The sequence below is a fragment of the Bubalus bubalis genome, chromosome 8, assembly GCF_019923935.1.
Source record: "Bubalus bubalis isolate 160015118507 breed Murrah chromosome 8, NDDB_SH_1, whole genome shotgun sequence".
Lineage (NCBI taxonomy): Eukaryota > Metazoa > Chordata > Mammalia > Artiodactyla > Bovidae > Bubalus > Bubalus bubalis.
The window spans coordinates 86,008,170-86,021,006 of record NC_059164.1 but is presented as its reverse complement, the minus strand read 5'-3'; the positions used below and the strand labels follow the sequence as shown (position 1 = coordinate 86,021,006).

At 38.0% G+C, this 12,837-nt stretch overlaps 1 protein-coding gene across 5 annotated transcripts in view; it reads right to left on the bottom strand.

Annotated features, from left to right (window-relative positions):
- Positions 1-1,729: 1,729 nt before the first annotated feature.
- The window catches only part of PTPRZ1 (protein tyrosine phosphatase receptor type Z1), a 210,330-nt gene continuing 199,222 nt past the window's right edge, over positions 1,730-12,837 (bottom strand). For all 5 annotated transcript variants that reach the window (XM_025291413.3, XM_025291412.3, XM_025291414.3 and 2 more), the window contains 5 exons: positions 7,666-7,794; positions 7,075-7,221; positions 5,165-5,307; positions 4,252-4,387; positions 1,730-2,700 (listed from right to left, as the gene is read on the bottom strand). In XM_025291413.3, coding sequence (XP_025147198.3) covers positions 2,560-2,700; positions 4,252-4,387; positions 5,165-5,307; positions 7,075-7,221; positions 7,666-7,794 — 696 coding nt within the window. In that variant the 3' untranslated portion in view covers positions 1,730-2,559. The remainder of the gene's footprint in view (positions 2,701-4,251; positions 4,388-5,164; positions 5,308-7,074; positions 7,222-7,665; positions 7,795-12,837) is intronic.

Below are 12,837 nucleotides of genomic sequence, written 5' to 3'. Positions count from 1 at the left end.
ATCAGCATTGAAAAACCCAGGATACTTTATAAAATTTGGGAAGAACTCTGATTTATAAAACCACCCTTACCATGGGTTGTTAGGGTCACCACTAGCCCAAATGAGGCCTTTTTGAGAATTAGAGAAAAGTACTCCTTCTAGGTACTTCTGTCAAAAAATTGTCATCAAATATGTAAATAAGAACAATACACTTATTGTCTAATGGAAAAAGTCATATTAATCATAATGTTATAATAAATATTAATTGTATTAAGTACTGCTGCTGCTGCTAAGTCACTTCAGTTGTGTCCGACTCTGTGCGACCCCATAGACGGCAGCCCACCAGGCTCCCCCGTCCCTGGGATTCTCCAGGCAAGAATACTGGAGTGGGTTGCCATTTCCTTCTCCAATGCATGAAAGTGAAAAGTGAAAGTGAAGTCACTCAGTCGTGTCTGACTCCTAGCGACCCCATGGACTGCAGCCTACCAGGCTCCTCTGTCCATGGGATTTTCCAGGCAAGAGGACTCGAGTGGGTTGCCACTGCCTTCTCCACATCCTAATCAATATTCAATGTCTGTGGTCATGTATGGACGTGAGAGTTGGACTATAAAGAAAGCTGAGCACCGAAGAATTGATGCTTTTGAACTGTGGTGTTGGAGAAGACTCTTGAGAGTCCCTTGGACTCCAAGGAGATCCAACCAGTCCATCCTAAAGGAGATCAGTCCTGGGTGTTCATTGGAAGGACTGATGCTGAAGGTGAAACTCAAATACTTTGGCCACCTCATGCGAAGAGTTGACTCATTGGAAAAGACCCTGATGCTGGGAGGGATTGAGGGCAGGAGAAGGGGATGACAGAGGATGAGACAGCTGGATGGCATCACTGACTCGATGGACATGAGTTTGAATAAACTCTGGGAGTTGGTGATGGACAGGGAGGCCTGGCGTGCTGTGATTCATGGGGTCGCAAAGAGTCGGACACGACTGAGCGACTGAGTGACTGAACCGTACTGTGCTTTGATTGGCTCCCCAGTAGATGCAATGCACAATTTGCATAGCCATGCAGGTAGCTAGTCTTATCTTTTGTATAGATTAGTCTTCTTTACAATGGTTTACATTTGGTGATTGTATTGGAAATATATTGATCAGACTTGAATTCTACTGGAAAGGATCCAGTGAGAAAAGTTGCCTGTTCTGAAGAAATATTTGTTAGTCACTGGCAGCTAATCTAATAACTTCCTATTTCCAATTTTCTTTTAGTCCTAACACTCATTTTTAATTTTACTTAATTAGCAAGAAATACAAAACACAGAGTTAAGTCCTAACTTGAAGCTTCCTGGTGGCTCAAACAGTAAAGAATCTGCCTGCTATGCAGGAGATCCAGGTTCGATCCCTGGGTAGGGAATATCCCCTGGAGAAGTGAATGGGTACCCACTGCAGTATTCTTGCCTGGAGAATTTCATGGACAGAGGAGCTGGGTGGGCTACCGTCTATGGGGTCACAGTCAGACACGACTGAGTGAATAACAAGAACCAAATACTTTAATAGGGGTATTTGTGCTGTGTTAATACACACTGCTCTGCTGTCCTCAGATGTTCAATTCTGTTTCCTGTGGGCCTTACTGCACAGTTTGGGAGTCAACTCTACACACTGTCCCATCCCATCAACCTTGTTTTGTGTCCATCATTTCAGAGGGAACATATCCATAATTTTCTTCTACATATGCCTCAATACTCCACAAGCAAACACAAACTGATGGTGATATTTATATTTATTTTTGCAATGTCTTGGATAAAAACCATTTAAACAATGTCAGGTAAGGTGTTATTCTCATAAAAACATCTTCCTTCAAAACAAATGCATTTTTATTTTCCATAAAAGTTAAAATTACATGCTAAAGCAGTTAATCACAACACAAAACAATATCAAGAAGACTCACAGAGTAAGACCAGATAATGAGCTGCATCATTAAACTAAATAATTACACAGAACTAGAAAACTGACTCAGTAGTAAAATATAAAAATCTACAATTATAAATATAAATTTGGTCCATGGAGACGCTAGAGCAGTATTTACAGTAAGTATTAGATTATTTCTACATTAGGTGAATAATGCAGTTGTAAAATGTTGACTATCATAGGGAACAGGGTGTTTTATTTACAGTATACTATATTAAAAGTTATATTTCTAGCAAACCTGATGATTGCTACAAATACAGCTAAAAATTTGACACTAAAAACAAACATGTTTTTTGTTTGGGATTCTAGTTGGGAATTTCTAGTATCTGTAAATTGAAATTTTCTGTTAAAATCAATATGAAAAAAAGATACCACAATTCCATTCTTAGAAATACTGTCAATTTCAATCATTTTAGTTTAAACACAATAAGTGAATTACAAGAAGTTTTGCAAAAAAGGCACACATTGTTAATGATGTAAATTTGGCAGCAGAATCCTATGTCATGGTAGTAACTGTCAGGTGATGTGAAGTAAACAGATAACAGAACTGAACTGATTTTCCAGTCTAATTTTAGGAAGAGGAAAGCAAGGCTCACATGTGGACTCTTCTCACCCCTTTCCATGTCAAACTAAAGACTCTAAACTCTCGGCTATATTTCCATCAGCCAATGCTGCGCCATTACTGTCCAGAGAGGTGGACGGGTTCTCTTCCTGCCTTGTGCTCACAAGGCTGAGGACTGCTTTGTAGAGAAACTGATACTGCTCCTGGAGAACAGAGGTGGTAGGAAACAGGAAACTCAGTGAAGATATACAATTTTAAAAAGAAGGCATGTTTGCAGTCATCCTTTGCCACTGACCAAGGAAGGTCATTGTGTGAACGGCTCTGTTATAATTGGCAGAGGTTGGCAGAGGTACACCATCCATATTAATGTCTCCTTCTGATTAAATTTTAAAGTAGCTCTACAATTAGCCAACCCTTACGGACCTAGAACATTGGCCCATATACATTTGCCAATGGTAAGCACTCCATTCCTACTCAAACGTCATGGAATCAATCAGAAGGAGATGTGATAAGGTTCTAATACTGATTTATCAACTTGTGTGCAAGCCCTTTGGCACTCGACTCTTGATTCCCACTGAGTTATTCATTCTCCATTCTCCAGTTGTTACGAAACCTCAGGACTGCACTGTCAGCAGGGAATTCAAGGGGAATGCAGGCCTTTGACAGGACCCACTGTTTACCCAGTATTCTTCACACTCTACCAGCCCGGGCAGTCCTATGTCCTGCTTGGTGCAAAGGAGAGCATGTGTCCTGCTCTGGTTTCAGAGACACACAGAAGAATAAAGAGTTGCTCTCTTTCAGATGCCAACCTGGGGATGGTGAGGTGGGGGCAAGGCAGTTGCAAAGGCTGTGAGCTAATGGCTGGCACCACAGTAGGAAACCATTAGGACCACATGTCTTAGTAAATGCATTTGTGAAACTTGGGTGTAGTTTAGTCTCCAGAAAGCAATTTCAAATGACAAGCTTGGCACATACAACTCACCTTGCCTGAATGAGACTTTTAACAAGGGCTCCTCTGAAGTGTGTGTGCACAAGGCTTTGCCTGCTCTCTGACCAGCTGGTGTGGGCTGGAGCTTTGAAGATGGACCCTTTATAAGGCCCTTCCATATACAGACCAGAAAGTTAGAAGGGAGCCTATGATTTCTGCATTCACCTAAGCTTCTCCCACTAGGGCATGCACAAAGTTCCCTATTGTCTTTCTAGCCCTTTTTTCTAGTATAAAAGCTTCCAAATTATTCTCAGAGTTGAGACTTATCTTTCCAGATGTGTTATGCTCTTTCTTGATTGTATGAGTGTCTTTCTCTTTTTTAAAGAGTACTCTCAGAATTAGCTACTTCTTAAGTTTAGAAAATGAATTTGGCTTGATAAAAAAGCGAACAATTGAATTCTATCTTCTGACTGCTCTTTGAGGCTATGCAGAACTTGAACGCTGGAATAAACTGTTTATTTTGTTAGATAAATCAGATTAGTTGGTGCTTCTACTAAAGATATTTTTTCAGAATTATACTAAGTCTCACAAAAAAGCACACAATGAAATTGAAAATTTTTGATCCATCAATTTTCTGGAAGATAAACTTTAAATGTTTATTGTTTATAGTTCCAGTTCTATGGATTGCAAATGGAATATAATTCAGCTTGAAAACTTAATGTTATCAATGTGTTCTTTTAGGTACACAACAAAATGATTTTGGTAGCCCCTAGAAAGTAACAGGTGCTCTAACAGGAAAAGCTTGAGTCGCTGTCTTGTTACTTACAATGTCGGCAAAGACTCCTGGCCTCATCAAATTGATCATCTTGGCTACCTGGTACACATCCATGGAATTTTCTTTTTCAAGTTGGTGCATAAGGGTCGTCAGAGCACAGAAAGTTCCAGCTGTCACTCCTCCATGCCTGGAAGCAAATGGAAGGGACAAAGACTCCATTCAGATGCATCAAACATTCACATTTGGAACTCACAGAGCATGTGGCCTTGACAACTTGGCAGTAAGGACACTGAAATTTTTAACATATTGTCTCCTCACTTTATTGTCCATGGAACTATGGTTTAATTTGAAACATTGTGGAGTGTTCACAATATTAGTAATGAGGCACTTTATAGAAATTAAGTATTTGGTTATACATTTCGTTTTGTTATACTATGGAATGGGTTGGCCATAAATCAAAATAATCTGACTGAGGTTAAATAATAATATATATTATAAAATAAGTATCTAAGTATCATATGTAATATGCACATGCATTTTGGTTTACAACAGAAACCTGGAAAGATCAATTGGATACAGATTTCTATTTCTGGTAAATAAAAATGATATCATGATATCAATTTTACTCCAGTCCCATGAAGTCAGTGGCTGAGGAATGTCTCCGTGGTTAGAATCTGTAAAAATCCAGGTTCTAAAACACTGACTCATCACAGAAAGTTGTCTTAGCATAGGATGCGAGAGCAAATGCCTATGACCCTGCACCCATCTTCTGCCTTCAGCAGGAGCTCTAAGTGGAAAAAACCCCCAAACTATTCTGTGTTAATCATGTCCATGAGAAGCAATAATCTACCCTGGCTGAATAATTCACCATGGGTCCAAAATATTAGGTTAGTACAAAGATAACAGAAATATACACACACCCAGAGCATGTCAGGTGTGAAGAGGTTTAAGGTGTGGCACTTACTCATCATGAACAATCATGGGCCCATCCCTGGTGGCAGCTTCTTCTTTGATAATACTTATAAGTTCAAAAGTTTTACTAATGGGGCTGTCTGGATTTGGCCATTTGGGACACTGAAAGTGCCGCACTTCAAGTACATAATCATCCTACAAGAAGAGGTAAAATCAGTGTTTTAAAAAGTGTCATATTGGGTGGTGAGTAGATGAATTGAGGAAAATCAGTAACTACAGGAATGCAATAAAACCAAATCATATGCTGAGTGCAGGAGTCCATTCATTGAATCATAGTGCAACAAACCAGGGTTGTTTTTTTTCTTTAAACTAAACTCCTGACTATCTACAAGACACCAATTTGAATTCTTTGTCAATAATTATTTCTGTGAAAATCAGGAATTGCAGGAAGGTGATGAAACCAAGTCACACACGGAGTGTAGCAGTCGTTGTAGCCCGTCCGTCATCATGGAAGGGAGAAATCACCATGACACCACATTTGCCGTGTACAGATGTGGCCTCTTTTTTATTCTAAAATAATCCTTGTTGGTGGACTTTATATTGCCAATCAAATCATGAACAGAGATGTGGTTGTGTCCATAAAATTAAACTTACAAAAACTTACAAAGAGAAATCTTCTGTTTTAAAATTTGCTTTAAAAATTGCACAGACATTCCTTTAAAAATTATGAATCATTATATTGTGTACCTGTAACATATAATATTGTAAATCATCTGTATTTGAAGTAAAAAAGAAAAAGATAGCATAGACTTCTTCAAATAGCAGCATTACTCAGGTTCAACTAAGGCAAGAATATGATTGCATGACACAGTGTGGGAAGTACTGGCAAGGAGGATGGAGACATGGGTCCCACTCTAGCCCCAGTTCAAACCCTTGCTTAAGTGACCAAACCAGGTTGAATGACTTTAACGCTCTTAAACTTCTGATCCTCAGTTTCCTAAAGTGGATTATACATATACAGGAATCTGATTAATGACTGAACTGGTATTGTTGATCTATAAATGATGCTGGAACAATGGCTATTCACATGAAACAATAAAACTGGACTCTTGACTCACAAAATATAATATGAAACATCAATTTCAAGCAGAACTATAAAACATTTAGAAAACAATGTATTTGCATCATCAATTTTATAAGTGTTGGTCAACCAAATATTCTAGCAAATACTGAATCTTCTTATATATCCTATATGTTTTTTACCAGTTTCAGAATTAAAGTGAAACATTTAAACCATCTAAAATATGATTTAATTTTTTTCTGATTGAGCAAGTCCTCCAAATTTCACATACCTTACTGATCATTATTAGCATCTTTTAGTCTTTTACAGGAGCCATACAATAATTTATGAACTATGCTGTAATTACAGAAATAATTATTGACAAAGAATTCAAACTGTAGACAATCAAGAGTTTAGTAAAACCCTAATTCATTGCACTGCATGTTTTCAAAGCAGTTCTTCACTGAACAACCCCCTGTACATCAGTAGAGGACAGTAAACTTGTTTTTACTGGTAGGTAATATTTTTCCCATTTTACTTAGGAGAAGACAAGGTAAACACTGGCCTTAAAACATGAGAATTAGGATTAATAAAATTATTTGTTTTTATTCTGTTTAGTTTCAACTTAACTTCTATCAGCAACTGCTTTGGAGTAAAGAAGAAATTTTTGACTTCCTGTGTGTGTAGAAATCAAGGATGGTGGAGTTTAGTGATGGCTAATTGTTTAATGATTCTATAAGATTTAAAAAAATGAAAATAACATGTAAGGTAAAATTTATTATTTGGGTAATTTGCCTCAATTTATAAGAAATCAGATTCCTTCTTTTAATTTCTAGGAGAGATCTTTAAACTGGCATATATTTAAAAAGATGAAAAGTTTATCATTTAAACTATGTCCATACCTGTGTAGCTTCTAGGATAAAATCTTGCATTATAAGTTTTTCCTCGTTAGACAGACATTTGTGTTCTTCAGCCATAAGAGTGACCTTAAAACTCTCACAATTTATAGGCTCATCTTTATTTGGCCAGTAAACAAATTCATCTTCTGCCTGGAGGATTAAAAGACAAAGATGATTCTAGATTTAATAAAATGTCTAAGTCAGACTGTGAAACAAAGTTAACAGGTTGCGTAGAAAATTCAACTCAAATTTTTCTTTGAATCTCAAAATTTACTCTTAAAATATCCTAACAAGTTTTATTTAAAAAACGCAAGTAGAAGTATATGGACTGACTTCATTCATGATTGCAATTCTAATTCCCTAAGCAGCATAATAAATACTTAAGTTAATTTCAACCTACTTTTATTTAAAACTGTCATTCAACAATTTCAGACCTGAGATATTGCATTCAAACCAGATCCAATAAAAGACAAGGTACAACTTCAATATTAGTTTATTAGTTGAAAAAAATACTTTGTGTACTGGACTTTTGAGTAGTTGTGCCTTGATACCTACTCTAAAAAGAAAGTGCCAAAAGTGACCTGAAGGGCTTACCATATTCTGACCATCTGGAAGCATAACAACCAGCTGGGCATTATGGTCCCATATCATCCTCCAGAAATCCTTGATGGTGTGGAGAAGGGGATGCTGGGTGATGATGAATTCATTGCTCTGATAATAGCCCTACATAATCAAAGAGAGGATAGAAAGAGCCTTGGCATATGACTGTAAATATTTAAGAAACAGTTATAGGTTAATGGTCATGTTAGTCTTTTTATTTTTAGATTGTGTCTGTAAATAATAATGTGATTATTATAGCCAATGTTATGGACCCATCCTATATGCCAGGTACAGTGCTAAGCATTTTCCTTCTTTATTCCTCACAGCAGTACTATGAGAAAGGGAATGTGAGCTTCACTTCATACATAATTAAACTGAAGCTGAAGAAGTTATCATCTTATGTTATCACACAGTTATCTCTTCTAGGAAGAGACTTAACGAAATGGCTTGTGGACTATGTCTCCCACACTAGATAGAACAGAAATCTAGAAACTCTGCATTTCTTAAACTTCATAAGTCCCAATGGCAATGCCAAATTTCACACCCACTGGCAATAGGATACTTTACATCTTGACTGCCTCTACAAGAGAGGAACTAGGGGTGTGAGTGAGTGAGTGAAGTTGCTCAGTCGTGTCTGACTCTTTGCGACCCCATGGACTGTAGCATACAAGGCTCCTCCGTCCATGGGATTTTCCAGAAAAGGGTACTGGAGTGGGTTGCCATTTCATTCTCCAGGAACTAGCGGTGCCACCTTGCAAATGTTGCTGCAGAAACCTAAAAGCTGGTGCCATTGAATTAATCATGATTTCCATGCTGCTGCTTACCAAAACCATGGCTCCTTCTGCAATGGAATCTCTTAGATCCCATTTCTAGCTCCCATAGACTCATTTGAAGTATGGAATGTTTTTTACTTTTTTTAAGCTTTATCTTCATTTATTCATCAAGTAGAATTCTACTCAACTTACTTTCTTTTGGTTACAATCTTATTTGATAAGCAGAAAACTTTTAAGTTCATATATTCAGATTTGAATGAGTAGGCTGTACATAATTAAATGTTTTTCTTGTTAATTGTAGATGCTTTGGGTACGAAAAGATCTTTAAAACAATAATTTTATTTGTTTCTGGTCCTGCTGGGTCTTTGCTGTTTTGAGGGCTTCTGTCTACCTGCAGTGAGCGGGGGGGTGGGGGGGGGTGGGGGGCTCCTCTCTAATTATGGTGCACGGGCTTCTCATTTCAGTGGCCGCTCTTGTGGAACACGAGCTCTAGGGCTTGTGGGCTTCAGTAGCTGTGCCACGTAGGCTCAGTTGTTTGGGGCTCCCAGGCTCTATAGCTTACGCTCAATAGCTGTGGCACATGGGCTTAGCTGCCCCTCAGCACATGGAATCTTCCCAGATCAGGGATTGAGCCTGTGTCTCCTGCATTGGCAGGTGGATTCTTTACCACTGAGCACCAGGGAAGCCCAGGAAAAGACCTTGAAAGGACTTCCAGTCTATCCTGCAACTTCAGTCCATATCCCATATCATTCCAAGTAGATAAAAATTCATCCTATTTTGCAAATCTTCAGACGTACTGTGGCAAGCTTTGTAGGTAGCCAACATTTAATTATTTTCTTGAAAAGAACAGCCTTTTATCTAACTAACACACAAAGCAATATTTACATTTGTTCTCAATCCATTCTCGATTTTTGAGGAAAAACATCTGCTTCCTGTAGTATTAAGAAGCCCCTGTTTAAGTATGGCATGCTTTTAGATAACTCCTGCACCTCTTGCATTGGCAGTCAGATTCTCTACCACTGTGCCACCTGGGAAGCCCTAAAAATGAAAGTGTTAGTCACTCCGTCATGTCCGACTCTTTGTGACCCCAGGGACTGTAGCCCTCCAGACTCCTCTGTCCATGGAATTTTTTTTTTTTTAATTTTATTTTATTTTTAAACTTTATATAACTGTATTAGTTTTGCCAAATATCAAAATGAATCCGCCACAGGTATACATGTGTTCCCCATCCTGAACCCTCCTCCCTCCTCCCTCCCCATTCCATCCCTCTGGGTCGTCCCAGTGCATCAGCCCCAAGCATCCAGTATCGTGCATCGAACCTGGACTGGCAACTCGTTTCATACATGATATTTTACATGTTTCAATGCCATTCTCCCAAATCTTCCCACCCTCTCCCTCTCTCACAGAGTCCATAAGACTGTTCTATACATCAGTGTCTCTTTTGCTGTCTCGTACACAGGGTTATTGTTACCATCTTTCTAAATTCCATATATATGCGTTAGTATACTGTATTGGTGTTTTTCTTTCTGGCTTACTTCACTCTGTATAATAGGCTCCAGTTTCATCCATCTCATTAGAACTGATTCAAATGTATTCTTTTTAATGGCTGAATAATACTCCATTGTGTATATGTACCACAGCTTTCTTATCCATTCATCTGCTGATGGACATCTAGGTTGCTTCCATGTCCTGGCTATTATAAACAGTGCTGCGATGAACATTGGGGTACACGTGTCTCTTTCCCTTCTGGTTTCCTCAGTGTGTATGCCCAGCAGTGGGATTGCTGGATCATAAGGCAGGTCTATTTCCAGTTTTTTAAGGAATCTCCACACTGTTCTCCATAGTGGCTGTACTAGTTTGCATTCCCACCAACAGTGGAAGAGGGTTCCCTTTTCTCCACACCCTCTCCAGCATTTATTACTTGTAGACTTTTGGATCGCAGCCATTCTGACTGGTGTGAAATGGTACCTCATAGTGGTTTTGATTTGCATTTCTCTGATAATGAGTGATGTTGAGCATCTTTTCATGTGTTTGTTAGCCATCTGTATGTCTTCTTCGGAGAAATGTCTATTTAGGTCTTTGGCCCATGTTTTGATTGGGTCATTTATTTTTCTGGAGTTGAGCTGTAGGAGTTGCTTGTATATTCTCGAGATTAGTTGTTTGTCAGTTGCTTCATTTGCTATTATCTTCTCCCATTCTGAAGGCTGTCTTTTCACCTTGCTAATAGTTTCCTTTGATGTGCAGAAGCTTTTAAGGTTAATTAGGTCCCATTTGTTTATTTTTGCTTTTATTTCCAATATTCTGGGAGGTGGGTCATAGAGGATCCTGCTGTGATGTATGTCAGAGAGTGTTTTGCCTATGTTCTCCTCTAGGAGTTTTATAGTTTCTGGTCTTACGTTGAGATCTTTAATCCATTAGTGAATTAGAAGATAGAATGGTAGAAATAAATGAATCAGAGAGGACAAAAGAAAAACGAATTAAAAGAAATGAGGACAATCTCAGAGACCTCCAGGACAATATTAAACGCTACAACATTCGAATCATAGGGGTCCCAGAAGAAGAAGACAAAAAGAAAGACCATGAGAAAATACTTGAGGAGATAATAGTTGAAAACTTCCCTAAAATGGGGAAGGAAATAATCACCCAAGTCCAAGAAACCCAGAGAGTCCCAAACAGGATAAACCCAAGGCGAAACACCCCAAGACACATATTAATCAAATTAACAAAGATCAAACACAAAGAACAAATATTAAAAGCAGCAAGGGAAAAACAACAAATAACACACAAGGGAATACCCATAAGGATAACAGCTGATCTTTCAATAGAAACTCTTCAAGCCAGGAGGGAATGGCAAGACATACTTAAAGTGATGAAAGAAAATAACCTACAGCCCAGATTATTGTACCCAGCAAGGATCTCATTCAAGTATGAAGGAGAAATCAAAAGCTTTTCAGACAAGCAAAAGCTGAGAGAATTCTGCACCACCAAACCAGCTCTCCAACAGATACTAAAGGATATTCTCTAGACAGGAAACACAAAAATGGTGTATAAATTCGAACCCAAAACAATAAAGTAAATGGCAACGGGGTCATACTTATCAGTAATTACCTTAAACGTAAATGGGTTGAATGCCCCAACCAAAAGACAAAGACTGGCTGAATGGATACAAAAACAAGACCCCTACATATGTTGTCTACAAGAGACCCACCTCAAAACAGGGGACACATACAGACTGAAAGTGAAGGGCTGGAAAAAGATTTTCCATGCAAATAGGGACCAAAAGAAAGCAGGAGTAGCAATACTCATATCAGATAAAATAGACTTTAAAACAAAGACTGTGAAAAGAGACAAAGATGGTCACTACATAATGATCAAAGGATCAATCCAAGAAGAAGATATAACAATTATAAATATATATGCACCCAACATGGGAGCACCGCAGTATGTAAGACAAATGCTAACAAGTATGAAAGAAGAAATTAACAATAACACAATAATAGTGGGAGACTTTAATACCCCACTCACACCTATGGATAGATCAACTAAACAGAAAATTAACAAGGAAACACAAACTTTAAACGATACAATAGACCAGTTAGACCTAATTGATATCTATAGGACATTTCATCCCAAAACAATGAATTTCACCTTCTTCTCAAGCGCACATGGAACCTTCTCCAGGATAGATCACATCCTGGGCCATAAAGCTAGCCTTGGTAAATTCAAAAAAATAGAAATCATTCCAAGCATCTTTTCTGACCACAATGCAGTAAGATTAGATCTCAATACAGGAGAAAAACTATTAAAAAATCCAACATATGGAGGCTGAACAACACGCTGCTGAATAACCAACAAATCACAGAAGAAATCAAAAAAGAAATCAAAATTTGCATAGAAACGAATGAAAATGAAAACACGACAACCCAAAACCTGTGCGACACGGTAAAAGCAGTCCTAAGGGGAAAGTTCATAGCAATACAGGCACACCTCAAGAAACAAGAAAAAAGTCAAATAAATAACCTAACTCTACATCTAAAGCAATTAGAAAAGGAAGAAATGAAGAACCCCAGGGTTAGTAGAAGGAAAGAAATCTTAAAAATTAGAGCAGAAATAAATGCAAAAGAAACAAAAGAGACCATAGCAAAATCAACAAAACCAAAATCTGGTTCTTTGAAAGGATAAATAAAATTGACAAACCATTAGCCAGACTCATCAAGAAACAAAGGGAGAAAAATCAAATCAATAAAATTAGAAATGAAAATGGAGAGATCACAACAGACAACACAGAAATACAAAGGATCATAAGAGAGTACTATCAACAATTATATGCCAATAAAATTGACAACGTGGAAGAAATGGACAAATTCTTAGAAAAGTACAACTTTCCAAAACT